The sequence below is a fragment of the Gymnodraco acuticeps genome, unplaced genomic scaffold (genome assembly GCF_902827175.1).
Source record: "Gymnodraco acuticeps unplaced genomic scaffold, fGymAcu1.1, whole genome shotgun sequence".
Taxonomy (NCBI): domain Eukaryota; kingdom Metazoa; phylum Chordata; class Actinopteri; order Perciformes; family Bathydraconidae; genus Gymnodraco; species Gymnodraco acuticeps.
The window spans coordinates 4,554,499-4,573,018 of record NW_022990295.1 but is presented as its reverse complement, the minus strand read 5'-3'; the positions used below and the strand labels follow the sequence as shown (position 1 = coordinate 4,573,018).

The window sequence follows — 18,520 nt, the reverse complement described above, 5'->3', positions numbered from 1 at the left end:
GGTCCTTACCCTGCTGTGTGAAGAGGACAGGTTATCCAGGTCATCAGAAAGAGATATTCGGTTCTCGGTCAGCGGAGCGTATCTGTTCTGGATTGGCACACTCGGTGGTTTAGGAGGATTGTTTGTAGTTCTCCCTTTAGCAGCTGTCCACGGCTGTTTCCTAGTAGGAACAGGGGTTGAAGAGGCGCTCTTCCTGGGTGATAACAATGCAAGCCAGCCGGTCGCATCACAGCTTTCAGAGCGCTGGGCTCTGCCTGTTGTTCGTCCTCCCAAATCCCATGGAAATGATTTACTCTTCGGCCTTGCACCCAGAGAGTTCCAGGGAGGACTACCACTTGTAGATTTATTACCCGGTACACAGCCCTCCTGTTCCTTGGAATCCTTGTAGCTGCTAACTAGCTTTGAGTTAGCATGCCTTTGTCCATTATTTTGCAACACTGGTAAAGTGGTGTCATTCCAACCCAGTCCATTCACTTCCACGTTAACTTCCAACCGTTGCATTTTCATTTCCAACACTGCCATCTTCTGTAGAAGTTTGTGGAAGTCATCTGTAGAGAACGGAGGCATTTTGCTGCTAACTAGCTTAAGCTAAATAGCATGCAGTACCAGGCTTTAGCTGTTGCTAGGCCACGCTACTGTAAGACTGAGGTCGTCGTAAAAATATTGAAATATGGCTGAAACCAGTGATAGGTTAAAGTCCAGGAGCTGCTGCTCGAAGTTTTCAGAAAAGAAAAATAGAACAACAGCATAAAAAATTAAGCAGAGGCAAGAGCAAGCAGAAAAGCGTCTCCACTGTAAGAAGGCTACACCAAGGCAATACTAGTAGCAGACTATTACTTGTCAATTCAACCTCCTCAACTGTGAATTTTTGCGCCCAACATTATTTGTTATGATATTTTCTGTGAAGTAGAATATATCATAACAAATAACATTGGGCACGAAAAATCACGGTTGAGGAGGTTGAATTGACCAGCAGTAATAGTAGTCCGCTACTTATTAATGATATTTTCTATACATCAACCATTCAAAAAAACAACCATGTTTTATGGACTGCTTACACTAAAATGCTAACTCAAAATAAAACTTTTTTATTGATTTGTTTAGTGAACTTTTTGGTGTTGCATTTACAACTCTCCACCAACAGATGGGGGTGCTGCAGCCCCCTCAGCACCACCCCCCCCCCCCCCTTCCCGCGTCCCTGCAGGGGGGCACCAAAAACGCTAAATGAACGTATTTATTTATTTTATTTAAGTTAACACAGAGCAACTATCCAAAAGTATTAATAACGAGTAACTCTGAACTTCTCTCTCAGTCTCTCTGACTCTCTCTGACTCTCTCTGACTCTCTCTTCGCGCGCACAACGCTCTCATTTTAATCGGCCTATCCAGCTGGCGCAGTTTGACCCCCCATCAGGAGAGGGGGAAGAGAGGTCAAGACTCATATGCCCTGTGCGGGCCCTTAGTGCTGATGTCCAGACTACCGCAGGCATACATCAGTCTGACCAGCTCTTTCTGTGTTACTAGAAGGGGCTGTGCGCTCTCAAAACAGCGCTTGTCCCACTGGATCGTGGACGTCATTGCCCAGGCATACAAGGCGAATGACCGTCCCTTGCCACCCAGAGTAAAGTGCCACTCCACCAGGAGTGTCTCCACGTCATGGGCGACCTTGAGAGGTGTGCCCCTGGAGGACACATGTGCCGCGGCCACATGGGCATCCCCGAGCACATTCGCCAGATACTACAGAGTGAATATTTCCGCCTCGGATTCGCGAGTTCCCGCGAGAAGATTCCATAGGACTGAACTCGTTGACAACACCGGAACTTATGCCTTCCGGGGTCATACGAGGTCACACGTGACTTTGTTTATATAAATATTCAACCTGCGCATGCGCGAGACAGAAGATATTCAGTGCTAAGCATCCAGGATTCATAGAACCGTAGTTACATACAGTACGTAACTATCGTTTGAATGCATGTTTTTCACTTGAAACAGAGTTTTTCAACTTTTTTACAAAAAATCTGAATACTTCTTCCACATACCTGGTAGGAGGTGGTTATCTCCTTGCCGTTGACGGTGAACGTCACCAGGCCGGTGGCAAGGTCGATGAGACAGCCAATCTCCAGGTCCACGTTGCTGCGACTGGAGGCGTGAGCAGCGTTGGTCACATCTCCACACCAAATTATGTAGCAGTTACTCCTCTTCACACTATGAGAAGAATGAGTAAGAATATCTGTCATTGAAGTTATGTTGAGACACAGTTCAGTTTTAATTAAAAAGGTAGCAGTTAAAAGTAAAGAAGAAGTTGGTTTCTTAAAAAACACTCACCTTTCATGAACTCGTCCTCGCTCGTCACCCAGGGTTACAGTGACGGATCGATTTTTACTGAGGTTGAAGTTGTTGCTATAGTAATGGTAGTCGGGTGTAACCCATCCAACCCACACACCGGCAGGGTCCTGTCCAGCGAAGACCCTCACTGAGTGGTAGTACTGTGTTGAAAAGCGAGTGTTAGCCAATGGTGTAGTTGTTAAATAAATAAGTTATATTAGGTTAAAATAAGTTATTGAATACCATAGTGATGCTGCTGTAGTCCACTCGTCTGCTTTCATCACTGTGCCGCACAGACCTCAGAGGATATCTGTCAGAAAACACATTAGACAGGGGATTTACAAACAAGCTGACGGATATTTAGTCTTCATTTTCAAAATGCTAAGTGATGTGCAAAATACAGTTCAAACTAATGATTACTTTCATTGTCAATTATTTTCTTCAACATTTGATTAAATGTCTATGAAATGTCAGAAAAATGTCGATTAGTGCTTCCCTGATTATATTTATGGCCTCAAATGATTAATTTAATTACAGTTCTAAACCATTTAAAGATTTTTGATAAAACAAACATCTTTAACCGCACCTCTTAAGATATCCGCTTGTTGTCATGATTATCAATAATCTACAAAGTGGATCAGCAAATAAAAATGGTAGGTATGATGTTTGGAGTTGTTTGCTGTGTGATGTAGATTCTTGATTGTTTTGAGTACCTGTGTTTGAGTTTAAGAGTGTCATCCTCATGGATCCCGTTCATGTCAACAACAGGACTGGTTTTGAAGATGGAGTGGAACTCTACCGGCATGCTGAGGCGGCAAAACACCATGTCAGCGTTGCTGTTCTGGGTGCCGAATGTCTTGTGGGTGACTTTAAGACACGGGGGGCTGTCGATGGTGCCGTCAATCCTGGTCACCTGCAAACAGTTACAGTGATCAAGATAAACATTTACATCAAATGAAAATACACAAACACAAACTTTTTGGAGAACTCATTCTATATTCTCTGCACATCTTTACAATATAAAACTAAACAAAAATATGAATTAAACTTTTGTAAAAAGTGCATTTCTGATGAAAAAAATTAATTAATAATAATAATATTAATAAGAAATCCTGCAAACTGAAAAATGACCTTTGTCTTAATTTGACGACAAGTGTTGTGATTTTGATCAATACATATGCTTTTGGTCTTACTGCTATGTGGTTGTGGTCCTTCGGCACATTGACAAAAGTAGGCAGACGCTTGCTGAACCACATGGTGACCTCTCGGTTCATGTTGACCGCGAAGGGTTCGAATCCCTCCTGAAGGCCGCACATGGTGTAGTACTTGAAGGTGCTGGCATCTTTCCCCAGATTTATGCGGCCCACCTGAGCCAGGCCGAGGCTGCACACTGGAATAAACCCTGAAGGAGAGCCAGAGGAGGTAAAGTAAAGGAGGGAGAGAATGAATAGCCTCTAAGAACACCCACAGCAGGAGGGGAGGGAAAATCAATCCAGCTTTTGCAAAAAGGCAATTTACAAGTGTCACATTAAATAAGGGTGATTTTGTTACAGGGAGCCACTTATTTTTCACTTATCTCCCCAGCATGGTCATTGTAGGTTAATGCTTCTTGCTCTGCATGTGAAAGCTTTATTAAAAGATGATTGGCCAACAACTCCTTATCAGTCTGACACTCCCTGACCTTCTTTAACTGGCCTATGTTTACCACACACATCTTATCCTCATGTAAACTTCTTACCATCCTCAGTTTCAAAGTCAGTGAAGCAGAGTTCAGAGCCCTTGCTGGTGATGAGGATCTCTCCGTTCAGGGTGAAGATCATGGACTTGTCCTCCATGTTGATCATGCAGCCCACGATGTCCCCAGCATGCCAGCAGCGGCCGAACAGACGGCTGCCCATGTTCAGGCAGTGACCCTATGCACAGACAATATACAAAGGTAAAATAAGCAGCAAATCCTAGCAGATGTGTTATAAGAAAGGTCAATCTAAGGTCCTTTATTTTCAAGCATATCTTGTATTTTTCCTGTTTTCTTTGAGAGAAAGATATCTTGCATTAATCTGTACAATATGATAATAAAATAAAACATGGACAGAAAGTAATTGCTAACTATTTCAAAAATCATTCAAGTAATTAACCTTGTAGTAATTAAGTAATTAAAATTGCATTTATGGAGATTTTCTCGCTTTAATTCGCTTTATATCTCAATAAAGTGACTATATTTTGGTTTAAGACTGACATACAAGACATTCTAAGACATCACCTTGGACTTTAAGTAACTGGGATGGATAATTTACAAATAATAATTAAAGAAAATAATATGCAAGTTGATTGAAATAACATTACATTTTAGTTGCAGCACAAATAACAATCCAATAACCATTAAAAAAAACTAATCGGGATTGAATCCCTCTGACTTAAAAATATCTATGTCTGTGGAGTCGTTAAGTGCTTGATTAAGGGTGGGCTAACAGCTTACCCTGTACCCATCAAAGACGAAAGCGAGCTCATCCGTGCCGATCTCCACATCTGGCTTACATCCAGGCCTGGCCCAGCCCACTCTCATGTCTCCTCCAGTCACGGCCTCAAATTCAAAGTACCACTTCCCGGTCCTCACTGCGTACGTCCTCTCCACTCTGAAGAAGCGCACCTTGTCGATGCTCAGCCGCTCAACCACTTGTCCTATGGATGGAGGAAGAAAGAGCCACGGTGTTAGGATTTAGATTGCTGCTTCAAAACCAGCAGACCTCGAATACTAATGGGATCATTATTGCAAGAGTCTAGCATTAGTTTAAAAATAAAAGGAATTGGGAGGCACATTTCCTTATCGGGACTGGAAGACCACACAAATGTAAGGACAGACTTTGTAACAAGGCATTCTATAATTAACAGTATAATTTGAATGTCTGTGCATTTAGATAGGCATACGTCCATGAGTCAAACTAACCGCCTTCCTGGTCCGAGGGCTCGATGTTGTAACCGTAGCCAATCAGAGTGCGGATAGCCTCTCGCAGGCTGTCCCTGTTCGACTTCTTGGTGCGCTCGTCCAGCAGCACGTAGGGAACCAGACGAGGGTTACGCTTACTCTTCAGATCCTGCAGAGACGAGAAGATTTGATGAACCCACTTGCAGGTAAAGCATTCTCAAAAATATCAGGTTATCTCATCAAGTGTACTGTAGGCCAGCTGTACGGCCAAATGTCGTCATTCCCTTTGATTATGGTAATTGTTCATTTATTGCGCAACTGCTGTCCACCACTTGCTCTGTGGGCCATGGTGCAACCACTGAAGAATCCTATTGATACTAATTAAGTAGTTTTGCAGAGCTTCATTTGAAATATTTTGCTGGTTTTGCAAATCACAAGCCGTGTGTTGGGTCAAGCATAACAACTTTTCCGATACCACATGTCGGCCTAATTAAAGTCTTTGTGGCATTCCAAAGTGCTAGTCAGTTAACCGGTCTCATGTTATCAACTTTGACACTTGAGTTACAAACTTCTAAGGGAAATTGGACCAAAATCAGCTTAAAAGTGGATGCCAAAGTATGTATTTCAACGAATCTTAGGTGCTTATAATGGTTGAAATGGCAGAGCAGGGACAAATGGAAAAATGGGCAGTTTAGACTAACATTATGCGTCATCTAAATTATACATCAGCTGCTTTCTCTGAATCACTAAGTGATTTCACTTGACTCCTCTCTATCCAGACTCTCACTTTCATTTATAGTCGAGCAATCATACAGAAAGCCTCTTTTTCCACACTATTAGCAAAGTAATGCAAAATGAATGAGCCATCATTCACTTTAATGTGGGAAGATTGATAACACTTGGTAATAATTTGCAATATACATCAAATAATTGTCCAATACACAATATAAATCTATGTTTTATAGTAAATGAAAAGCAAACACACTACAAAGACTATACCGTTTTTGACTTAAAATCTCAAACCAACAAACTAACCACAGAAACAAGATGAATTTCACATGGATGACACATTCTACATTACATCATGGGAGAAAAAGGCAGGAGAAAATTAATTATTTCAGGAGAGGGTTTTGATCCAATTTCATGGCAGTGGTACCAAAATACACTAAAGAGCTTATAATCGCCGTATTCAGTTCTGCACTTTGCTAGATGAGAAGAGGCTGCACTGAGTGTTTTCTGTACAATATGTTCTGTGACTTGTTACCCCTTCCTGCAGAACATCATATTGAATAATGACACATATCCAGGAAATGTCAGACTGAATAAGCCGTCTGACGTGTGGAAGGAAGAGACTGTAGGAGGTGAATAAATGAACCATGAGGGAGGAACAGAACATATAAAAACATACAGCAGTAAAGCGAGAGTTAAAAATATGACAATGACTCTTTTTCGTTATATAAATAAGGGCATTAAATAAGCATCTCAGGTGCTTATAAGGTAAGATAATTTTTCTTTCCAAAATAATAGTTTATTTTATTTCCCGTACCTGCTGAATGCCATAAGTCCAGCCCTGTTTGATGCGGTCCTTGGCCCACACATTGTGTGCGTTCTCTGCCAGTTTGTCCACCAGCAGCTCCTGACCTGGAGTCAGTTTTATATCAGACAGGTCCAGAGGAGACGGCTTATAACCATTGGACATCATGAAGCTAGAAGAAGAAAGGCAATAAAAAATGTTATGGAAGTAATAAAGGGTAAATCCACCAGGACTAGTTTACCCACATGTATAGCCTGATATCAATCTTTACATGCAGTTTATTAAACCTATATGTTTCTTCTGGGTTTACCATGAAACCTTTTACTGCCATGTTGTACAGTATTTCCTGTCTATTATTACATGATACAATCACAATGTGTAATAACAGCGACAAGATACATTTAAAGAAGGAAATGGTGTTTTGATGGATTTTGTACAACAAATATAAGCATGCGCAATTACTTTTTGGGGAGTTTTATCTTTTTGAGGGAGCTCTCAGCATTTGGATTGACCTGAACTACCCGACAGCCCAACGCCAGCAGGGTCCTGTAGGGAGAAACAGAAAGTGATTGAACCAATGAGTCTGCAGATAGTGTTTAATCCTCACTTTGATAGTTATTACTTCTGATTTGACAGTTTGTGTAGTTCCAAAAGTAGCAATTGAGGAGTTGGGAGTGTTCAAATGAAGCAGCGATAGGTTAAATTGTGCGTGTCCTAATCTGTCAGCAGGAAAAGGGCCGAGGAATACCCAGAGGAATGCACTGGGTGTAGTGTGCTTTTGATACATTTTCTTCACACCTTGCAAAAGGACAGAGTGACAGTAAAAATGAGTTTGGTGTCACTCAGGAAGGCATCAGTGTCGCCCAGATGCGTCTGCCTGTAACCCAGATCAAGATTAATCACAGCAAACCTCAAGTTCTCCTGTATCATTCATAGAGCATTAAGGTAAAGCACTTTAATAAGTCTTTAATAAGTTGGACCTTTATGCAGAACCAAGAGCCATGCACAGTGGGAAAGTACCAGTAAGACAGGCATGTGTGCATTCATTATTGATTTACAGAAACTAGCAAACAAGTATATTCAGAATTGATTTATCTGCCGATGCATTTCCAGATGAATTGATTAAACGTTTGGTCTGAAGAATGTGAGAAAATAATGAAAAGGCTGTTACAATCTGAGGTGAGGTCTTATTTTGTTTGTCCAAAATACAAATCTATTCAATTTAATATGAAACAGAAAATCTTGGAGATGCAAACTATTTTTTCTGCCATTTTTTTCATGAATAATATGAAAGTATATACCAATTTCTTTTTAAAGATTGTAAATATATTATTGTCAATTGACTTATATATTGGTCCTAACTTTATTTGTATCATATTGATTGCCCTTGTTTGTCATGTTTGAAATGCTTCTTATTAATGACAAATGTTAAAAACTACCTAAAGAAAATCTTTATTGTTATTCAATATTTTTTCGTAATAAATAATCCCTTTTTTTCAAAAACAAAAGGACCGTGGAGAAAACTGATCCATAATACTCGACATACTTCAGTGTTTCTGTCGACATCTGCAGATTGTAGTTCTTTTCAGTTTCTGGCAGCTTGGAGAAATCCACAAGGCACGGATGCTGCCGCTTATTATCATCCCTTATCTGTGAGAAAAGAGAACAGTCACAGACATCATATTTCAACTTCTCTTTGTTGCCTACAAATTTGGTCCACAGTCTACTCACTCTATTTGCACAGCATGTAGGAAAGTTTACTGAATATATTCATATGAAATGCACACCCTTGTAAGTCAGTGTCATTGTGAACCAACAAGGAGAGGAGTGCTACTGGTGATAAGACAGTCTAGTGAACATGAAAGAGAGTTATGAGGAGGAACAAGGGAGCATGTTTTCTTGGGGGAGAGAGAAAAGGTGTACCACTGGCATACCAAGTGAGAGGTGCGAAGCCTCTCTTGAGGCTGCACCGAATGCCAAATAATCCCTTTGGCAATGCTGCTCAGCGGAGGCGGCATGGCAATTGCGGATGTTTACCAAGAAAACATGCAGGGCAGCGTACAGATATGCAGCTGTGCGTGTGGGTCCAATGAACACCAGCCAGCTCTTTTGTGAATAGTACAAGAACTCTGTGGGTAATCTGTTCTCTGGCAGCTCTTCATTTTACAGAATTACATCTACGGAACAAACAACACATTAAAAAAAGAAGTATTTTTAAACAAGAAGGGCTACATAACAAACTGCACTTTGCTTATTATCTCTGCTGTAATGAAGGACGTGGTAGTCTAATGAATGTAAATGAATGACAACAACAGAGCACAGATTAAGCTGTACCACACAATCAAAATCACTGTACATATATCACTATATGCATTATGGTTTTATCTAAGCGCAGGAGGCGTGTGGTGCAGTGGGTTGTGCGTTGGTGTTCGGATCAGTGGGTCACAGGTTCAAACCCCACTGCGGTCAGCATGTCGTTGTGTCCCTGGGAAAGACACTTCACCCCAAATTGTTCCTGTGGGGATTGCCCACAGTATTGAGTATGTAAGTCGCTTTGGATAAAAGCGACATGTAATGTAATCTAACTATTTGACCAAATTGTGCTTCTCACCCCTGAACCTGAGCTTTAAAGCGAAATTCACATTTTGTGTAGTCTTCCAAATCAGTATTGATGCTAAATGTAGTCGATTTGAGCCATTGATTCTTCAGTGCATGCTATATTGATGGAGAAAGCGAAGTTCATCGCTGCAAAAGAGTTAACCCAGTGCTGTCAAATAACGTTACAGTAATATATTGCTGCTTGGAGTTCATAAACAGAACTGAGAACTCTTCATTTGCAAACTACTGTACATTTTCAACAGCTACAATTGCATCCTCGAATATGAGCATGAGAAGTTTTTCGGTCAACAAAGCACGCACTGAGGACTTGTTTTTTTTCTTCACTTGATTACATTTACAATAAACACTGATCAAACAACCACAGAAACATTTGGAAGATTTATCCTTTGAGAAAGTAAAACTTCTTGGCAATAAAACGATCAAGCTGAATTAAAGATTATGTTGAGGCTGGTAAGGATGAAGGTCTATAAGAGATGAAAGTAATAATAATATACGGAGGATTCTAATATGCATTACTTTTGTATTATAGACATAAGAGCTGTGTGCTGTATTGTTGTTTGTGTTGTCATCTGTTTCTTTAAGGACAAAACAGGTCAATTTGATGTTATCTTTTGCACAAAAAAACAAGAAAGCCATTGACTAATGGCGCATTTCCACTGCAGGGCCTCGCATGGCTTAGTACGGTATAGTTAGGCCTTGGTAGGCCAGGCTCACTTTATTCTGCGTTTCCATTACAGTTTAGGAACTGGGGTAGTAACTATAGTAACGCAGTGTAGGCGGAGCCGTGACGTCATCTTCAATGCGAAACACAAAACCATCAGCCGTTAGTTGTTAGCACTCAAGCTCACAGCTCCTCATATCTGTTTAGAAACTAGACAAAAGTTAAACAAGTACAAACCACAGACTGTCTGTCATGGCGAATACAGTCGCTGGTTTATTTATGTCTGTATAGGCCGTTGTTGTGAGTGTGGACGGTCGGAGCATATATAACGTTAGCTTAGCCGATCTCCATTCAGAAAACACGCATTTTAAAAGGTTTTTCGCCTGCCGTCTTGTCTGCAGATTTGTCAAAGCATTAATTCATGGTTTTTACTAACCGGTATCAGTATGTTGTTACTTAGTTTAGCATATTCAGCCCGGTTGTTGGCCCGGAAAGAACCTGGATTTTGGAGAGCCAGAAAAACTGTGAAACATTACCCGTTAGCCGGAACTACCCCTAGTGGAAACGCAACAAAAAACAGGCCGGGTTTGGCACGGCACGCTTAAACCGCGCTGCAGTAGAAATGCGCCATAAGACACTAAAGATTAACTATTTACATTTTTGATATAATGAACTGCAGGTATAATAAAATACATCAATACAAATAATTTGTGGTAATGATGCCAAATAGCCGTTTTGAAACCAACTTTGAAGAAATAATTGGACATTTTGGGAAATACACTTATTCACTGTCTTGTCAAGAGTACCAGAAGATGGTTAGCTTAGCATAAGAACCGCAGACAGGGGGAAACAGCTAGCCTGGCTCTCTCTCACGAAAAACCTCATCTCCAGAAAACGCATCTACAGTAAGGCTCACTAATTAACACATTGGTCTTGTTGGTAAATCCGTACTAAGAAGTCTGCCGCCTGGTTGTATTTTTAAACTTTAAACCGAGCCAGGCTAGCTCTCTTCCCCTGCATCTAATCTTTATGGTAAGATAAGATAAGCTAAGAGAGTGATATTGATCTTCTCATATAACTTCCAGTAAGAAAACAAACAAGCATTTTTCCCAAAAAGTCTAACTGCATCATCAAATCAAGCCTTGGGTTTACATTTTCATTACAAATTATATCTGAGGATCAATTCAAATGTGTCTATACGGGGAAAAGCTAAATGCAGACAATAAGAATAAAGGATTTCCTCTTGGTTTATTGCTTCACAGATTTTGCCAAAAAAACCTTGTTCTGCCCTTTGGTGAAACAACACTTAATAATGTATGAGTGACTCCTACTAAAACACAGACACAATAACTCCGCTATCTACAAACAAACTTGAATGAGGAGTCTAAACAAATGTAATGAAAAGCGTCAACCATGGAACATTTGAGTTTTCTTTCCACTTACCCTCTTTTCGTGTCAACAGCAAATTATAAAAGAGAAAGCAAGATGACGTACAGGCTTTTGATGATTCCATTCTTATACTAGTACAAACGATTGCATTTAAAGCTGCTCTTTAACTCAAATGTGTAATTGTGATGTTTATTTCTCCAAAAACATGGCAAAATGTATGGGTTGTGCTTTTTATCTTCCGATCCAGAGTGATGAGTTTGTGAGTGTTTTATAAGAAAACTTATTTCTTACCTTGCCATACGACCAGCCCAGCTCTATTTTATTCATCCCCCATAGTTCATGGATGTTTTCAGCAAGCTTATCTCGGACTTTATCTAAATGAACTGGCATAATAATCTGAGGGGGAAACAAATATTAATTTAAACCACAAAATTAACGGCGATTATGACGTTTGTTCTCCCGTCTCATGTTAGTTTACCTGGCTAGTTTCAACAGGTGTTGGGATGAAGGAGGCCTGCGACATGGACTGCGTTGTGCCGAGTAGATCTCGGACTCCTTCAGCATCCCTCTTGTACTCTTTCACCGGCTCCACCTTCATCTTCTCTTTGGGCAGCAGAGCTTCGTAACACGGAGCGTAAGTCGACGGAGGCAGGAACTTAAAGTCACCATGTCGACCACCCAACAGGAAACGCACCCTGACAAGATAAAATGTTCTTAGGTCTATTACTCTGTACAGAAAAAATGGTAGGAGAAAGAGTAGTTAATTAATGGGAAAAATGTGAGTGTAAATATAAGTTACATATCTAATCATAATTGAGGATCACACAGCTGTAAATGGAAGTAATTCTACCGTGCAGCTACATGTAACCGTTTTTCTCCTCTAAATCCACTTCAATCAGTTCCAGCCTCTGCTCTAACAAGGGACAAGTTTAGCTCTTAGACAGAGAAAAACGTCACAGGCCATCACTGTAAAGAGGCTCTCCTGAGGCCGCCAGAAATAGCTCCTGGAGTAGTAGTGGTGACGCAACCGAGCCTATTCTGACTGCAGCCCTCAATTATTGAAGAGTGAAGATGTGTGGTTGTAACTTTGTGGCACTTTTAAATCTGTGGAGATGCTCACCCCATTCAGCGTTTTAGTTTCAAGAACAAGCTGGGAGATGTCATAAGCCCTCGCAAGAAGTTGTTATAAGGTGCTGAATGTAACTCTAATTGAAATGTCTCAAAAACTGCTGGGTGTATTGCCATGAAAGTTGACATTCATGTCCCTTTAGGATTACTTGTAATAAACTTGATTTTCTAATACTTCTTGTAACACAATCATCAAACCAAAAGTCATGACATCTTTAAAAAAAAACAACGGCCTGTTGCTTTAACCGTTTGAGCAATACAAATATGGTTTACACTCGTAGTCACATGCAATTAGTTTCCCATCCCACTGACAATCAGGTATGATATTACATTTTGAGGATTCATTTTCATCTGCCAATTACATTTTCAAATAGCCTACATGAACAAATCAAATCAGACCAGTCTCTTGTTGTCTCTTGGTGTCAAGTGCTCCTCAAAGAGTGAAAGCTGTTAATGCAAACTGCTCTTTTTGCTCTACAAAGACAGAGTCAATCATCGTGGAGAAACTACTGGAGCTTGAAATTTCATTTTAAAGTGTTGTCAATCACACCATCTGTGGTCACCATGACAACAAAGCAGAATATGAGGCCGGCCTTACCTGGGTCCAATCTCAAGCCCCTGACGATTAATGAATTTGGACCAGAAAAGGTGTGTGGATTAGATGGATTTCACGCAGGGTAGAGTTGGTGTGAGTGTAGTTGTGCAATATATATTTATATGAATTTAGTTTGGCTTGTCTGTCTTATCTGACTGTGCTTCTCATTCTGTGTAGCTCATTCATCAGAGACATTTCAGGGAGTCGATTTGCCTCAGACAACACACAGGAGTAACAAACAAACACTCACTTGACCCCTGCAGAGAAGCTGACCACGGGGAAGAAGAGCCCGTCCGTGTTGAAATTCTCAAACATGCCCTGCACAGGCTGTCCGTTGATTCTGAAAGAGATGCTGGGAGCTCCTAGATCCAAACAGCAGCTGACCACATCCTCTGATGTCAGGATGTGCTGGTTCAAGGACGCAACCGCCCGCGGGATACGACCTGTTCAGGAGACACACACACCGTTTTTTGTCTGAACCCAGAGAGTGATGCTGGCACCTCTTTCTATCACAAACAGGGCTGAACACGCAAGATTGCCCAAACTGTTACACACCCTCTGGGCAAGGAGATCATCGCTGTGGGGAACTGTCTACCTGGCTGTAGCCCAGGGTTACCATTAATCTTTATTACATTAGCTTTTTTATTTAATGAGCTGAGCTCTATCTCACACAGGCTCCACACTGTACTGGACTCTATGGGTTATACTCTTCTCAAATCAAAAGTGCATGTTCTGTTACTATAATTTTCATAAACGTAGCCTGCCAGTGCCAATCAGGACGAGCCTACCCATTTGGCAGCAGCTCAGTCTGAAGGGACTTGACTTGGGAACCTTGGGGAGTGTGTATATTTTGGCCTATGTGTGTATTGTAAAGAACTGAATTGATAAAGTTCATAGTCTTGCATACATGCAGACCACACAGTATTTAGGACAGGTACATTCCTCCAAGCTCCACCCACAGCACCCGTAAAGTCCTGTAGAAGGTGGAGCCTGTGCTGATAGAACTATGGTTTCTTCGTTTCACACAAACACAGAATGTTCTCTCTCCCACTGACCTGACCAAAGATGGAGTCCATCAAAACCATACGAGTAAAGGTCATCTCCTACTCCATTGCCTCCCCAGCCCTCTCCTCCTCCAGGGTAGGGAGCATAGCCTTTAGCGTTGGCCCAGCCCACCCTCAGGTGTGAAGGCTCGCTGGTCACGAAGTGGTCCACCTGGTCGATCATCAGCTCGTAATACCACTTCTTATACTGAGCCGAGCCCTCACTCACCCCCAGGAAGATGTTCGGTCTCATACTGGCAATGAAATGAAACATGATATCACTAGTTATCCCTCAGAGGCAGACAGATATCAGATATTCTCATATTCATTTGTAATATCTTATTTTTCTTCTTCTGAAAACTAATGAAAAAGTTCCCTCAGGACAAGATAATTTAATTTGCTTCTAATGTATTTGGTTCAGGAAGTTCTGAGTTGATCGCTTTAAGCAAGTCAGAGCAAAGCAGACCACTTCACTAGTGTCAAGAAAAGGATCCAACGAGATTTGTAAGATTAAATCCAAGTTTAAAACGATCTAACCCTCACCACAGTGCTTCTTTTCATCGTACAAAGACAAAATATGTAAGGAATATATGGCATAATAGGAGACCGAGTACATTCTCATCGTGCTTCATCGAGCAAACTAAACGTCATGTTTGAGCCTGCATGATCCTGAATCAAAGTATGCAGACCATGTTGTTAAGGGTACATGATCTATGCTTGACATGTAGTTTAGATGTGTTCCTTTAACACTCAGTTACACAGTCCAGTGGAATGCTTGTAATGTACACACACCAACAACAAGGAGGTTGGGGATTCTGGCTTGTGGATGCATTTATATTATACAGCGGTGGTTTGTAAGATTGAACTTAAACTTCCCGTTAATTATAACGTATACTGTATTTTCACGCAGTAACTACCTGGTATAACTGTAGAGTTAGAGTAAAGTTAGCTTGATAATAAACTACCCGTTATGACAAGTCTGACACTTGAATTATGTTATCCCATTGCACCCTCAATTACAAAATGGAACGGAAATATAAAAATTCAGCTTGAATACCATTATATTAGGAGAGGAAATATGTATAGAACAATATACTTACAATGTCGCTCAGTTCCCTTAAAATGTTATACTTTGAGGTTATATTAGGTGAACTTGAGTTCCTGTTTATATTGTTATTACGAAGTCTTTACTAATTACAATTTCCTTTAGTTTTATTGGTGCAATACAATTTATTAAATCACAAAAACCTCAGCATGATAAAAAGAGACTTGGTGAGACTTACCTCTGGACATCATTGACCAGCTGTGTTTGCAGCAGCAGATCTCTCTTGGGCAGCAGGTGATCGCAGATGAGGTTCTGATTGGTTCGCACAGCTACGCCGTTACACACACATAGCGAGCAGAGCACATCCAGAATCTAGAGCGGGAAAGTGGCGGCAACAAGGAGGGAAATAAGCTACAATGAAAAAGGAAGAGCAACAGTTCCCCAAAAAATATTTCACAATGATCTTATTTTGCTCTGGATATGAATCCACCCCTTCCCAGAAGTTACTTATTAGCTCTGTCCCCTTCACTGTCAAGCTCTAGGGACAGACCATGCAACCGCTGTGTAATTACTCAGAGATGCTTATTGGGGGCAAAAACATGTCCAATAAAATCTCTTTGATGTTAGTTTAACAAAGGAGTAGGATTAAATGAGGCGGGAAGCTCAGCCAAGGGCGACAGGCCAGAGCACCTATGCTTTATCATTGGCCCTTTTTTCTCCTGCTTGCAGAGCTAAATTATAGACTTGAGCTAATTTATGATCCGGGCCAGCTGACTCCTTGCTCCTGATCTTGTTTTCCTGTTAAACTGATTCATTTGTAACAGGGACAAACTGCAACTAAACCCCAGGAACCTTCTGTTAAATATGGAAGTTAGCCTGCTGCTAGAAGGTGAGCACGATGAATTAGTTGATGAAGACAAGAAATGGTGACGAACGGCCCTAAGGGAACTGTTATGGAAATGAATGTGCATCGAGTGAAGCGTTTGCTGAGTCTAATGAGGAGAGAACTGGAGATGGCTAGATGCAAGATAAATAGGCACTTGATGGTTGATGTGAGCTTTCGTGCCTGAAGGTTTTTGACAGCAATCAAGTTACTTTTTGGCATCATTTGGCAGAAAAGCTAGACATATTTGAAGATACAATTAATCGTTTACTTGCATAGAGTTAAATTAGAAGATCGATATAACCCTCTTGGGTTAAAGTAAACATCTAGCCTAAACCAGCGATCGGTTAGCTTAGCTTTTTAGCTTTACAGAATGAGGAAACAGCAATCCTGGCGCGTTTAGCCCCCTAGAGTTGTATCAACAGAAATTAGCCATTCAAGAGGGGTTTTGTGCTGGACCATTTCTTGGTCAAGAGCTGTTGCCAGGCAACCAGCTTCGACTGTATGAAGATGTTTCGGCAAAGCTGGTGGGGGGATGTTACCTTTGGACGGAGCCAGGATGGCTGTTTCCATCCATTTCAAGTCATTCCAAGCTTAATGGATGGGGCTTCAGTTTCATAATTACATGCACGTTATACATCTTGTAATTAGACCCAGCAAGACAGCAAACAAAACGTACATGTTTTTGCCAAAATATAAAATTATTCCATTAAGAACATGTTTTATTGTTGCATTAACTCAATATAATTTGCTATTGTGGTTTATTTTCACCAGACCTTCATTTTCCACTTTAATTAATTATTCTTCTTGTACCTCAATTACGTTACAGAAATATTATACACACAAAAAAAGAGCACAGATGTGTTGTTATTTTATATCTCTGCAGAAATAGTACCCAAAACGTGCTGTTTACCTTGTGGTTGCGTCCGTGCTTGTAGAGCAGTGATATGATGGACTTGATGTGTCCTCTCTGGATGATGTTGAGCGCCTCTGGGCTCTCAATTAGAATGCAGTGCAGAACTTCCAGGATGCCTGCACGTCCACAAATTCATCAATTAGCACCAGCGGAAAGACACAAATAAAGACACACCAGAGGACCCACGTCCAAGAGATATCCACTCTGCATTGATTAACAAGGAGAGCTGCTGGTGCATTCTTTATCATTAATTTAAAAGAGGTACCTATATAATTTCAAGGCAAGCAGTGTCATCCTTCTCATCTTTTAAAACTCGTGTCCCTGTCGAGGAGCGCTGCTTTGCCATTAAAGGAACTGGATAGCTCTGTGATGTCTCTGACAGAAAATTCTGTTTTACTGGAATAATAATGATCATACCTGAAGAAGACTCCAGTCTCTCCAGCTTGCTAACCAGCCAGTCCAAGTTGTTGGAGAACTGTGTGCAGTTGTTCCTGTTCCCTCTTATTAACGCAGCTGCAGGGTACAAGGAAAGATTGCATGGGTTTTAGGTAAAACAATTGTGGTTTTATTGAAAGCCATTTGATGGATGCCCTTCAGTAGAATAGCAAAAACAATGTCACCCAGAGGTGGACCCCTTAAATGAACGCCTAGAGCCAAGGAAGGTTCTGCTTTGACACCCTTATTGATATTCATTCAAGATGCTTAAGATAGAGGGAGGGAATGATACAAGGAGAGAAAAGACATACAAGCGGACAAACACACCCACATTTCATCCTGGGAAAAAAAGACAGGGTCATCCAACGCAGACAGACAGGGAAGAAAGGAGGGAGGCATCCCAAATCCACTTAGCGCTGCGCCAGGGCAGGCGTGTGAAGGAGGGAAGGGGGGAAGAAAGAGACGTGGTTTGAAAACTAAAATAAGCCAGGAGGTGACATCAAAGTAAATAAGAGTGTGAAGGACACGTGTGTATGGCAGAGGGGATTCAGCATGTAAGGATGGAAGATAAACTTTGCATAAAGAACATCATAATTCTCTTTTAACAAATGTAACCCATATCATGACACGAGAGAAATAATGCCTGCTTGCAAAGGCGTCTTTATGTAACAACTGGTGATGGACTTGTTTCAGCCAAACATTATATTGGTCAGACTCAGCAGGAATTTCAGACAGAGACGGATATTTTTCCCTGCCAGATCATTTTAGTAAGATACGTCTATATCTGACAGGGCATATGCTGGCAGTGCAAGAGGTTACATTGATGATTTTGCAAAGGCAGGGCTGATGACGTGCTATGGGAACAGAAAGAGCACATCAAGAGCAAGTAAATACAACAGAGCAGCGTACCGATAAACAACAACAAAAAAACACCTTTTTGTGTTAATGTGTGAATTTCTTCTCCCCAAAAATGTGAGTATGTGTGGTGACTGATGGAACTAAGTATTTATGGTGTGTCTGCTGCG

At 41.0% G+C, this 18,520-nt stretch overlaps 1 protein-coding gene across 5 annotated transcripts in view; it reads right to left on the bottom strand.

Moving 5' to 3' along the window:
• The window catches only part of LOC117550154 (ryanodine receptor 3-like), a 148,992-nt gene that overhangs the window by 72,342 nt on the left and 58,130 nt on the right, over positions 1-18,520 (bottom strand). For 4 of the 5 annotated variants that reach the window (XM_034222498.1, XM_034222500.1, XM_034222501.1 and 1 more), the window contains 18 exons: positions 17,478-17,573; positions 17,058-17,176; positions 15,500-15,633; positions 14,229-14,470; positions 13,424-13,616; positions 11,929-12,145; positions 11,742-11,846; positions 8,328-8,431; positions 7,244-7,327; positions 6,794-6,953; positions 5,269-5,416; positions 4,801-5,003; positions 4,063-4,237; positions 3,518-3,726; positions 3,038-3,237; positions 2,568-2,634; positions 2,325-2,485; positions 2,039-2,204 (listed from right to left, as the gene is read on the bottom strand). In XM_034222498.1, the coding sequence (XP_034078389.1) occupies positions 2,039-2,204; positions 2,325-2,485; positions 2,568-2,634; positions 3,038-3,237; positions 3,518-3,726; positions 4,063-4,237; positions 4,801-5,003; positions 5,269-5,416; positions 6,794-6,953; positions 7,244-7,327; positions 8,328-8,431; positions 11,742-11,846; positions 11,929-12,145; positions 13,424-13,616; positions 14,229-14,470; positions 15,500-15,633; positions 17,058-17,176; positions 17,478-17,573 (2,783 nt within the window). Of the gene's footprint in view, positions 1-2,038; positions 2,205-2,324; positions 2,486-2,567; positions 2,635-3,037; positions 3,238-3,517; positions 3,727-4,062; positions 4,238-4,800; positions 5,004-5,268; positions 5,417-6,793; positions 6,954-7,243; positions 7,328-8,327; positions 8,432-11,504; positions 11,508-11,741; positions 11,847-11,928; positions 12,146-13,423; positions 13,617-14,228; positions 14,471-15,499; positions 15,634-17,057; positions 17,177-17,477; positions 17,574-18,520 lie in introns of all 5 variants that reach the window. The other variant, XM_034222497.1, reaches the window with a different exon arrangement.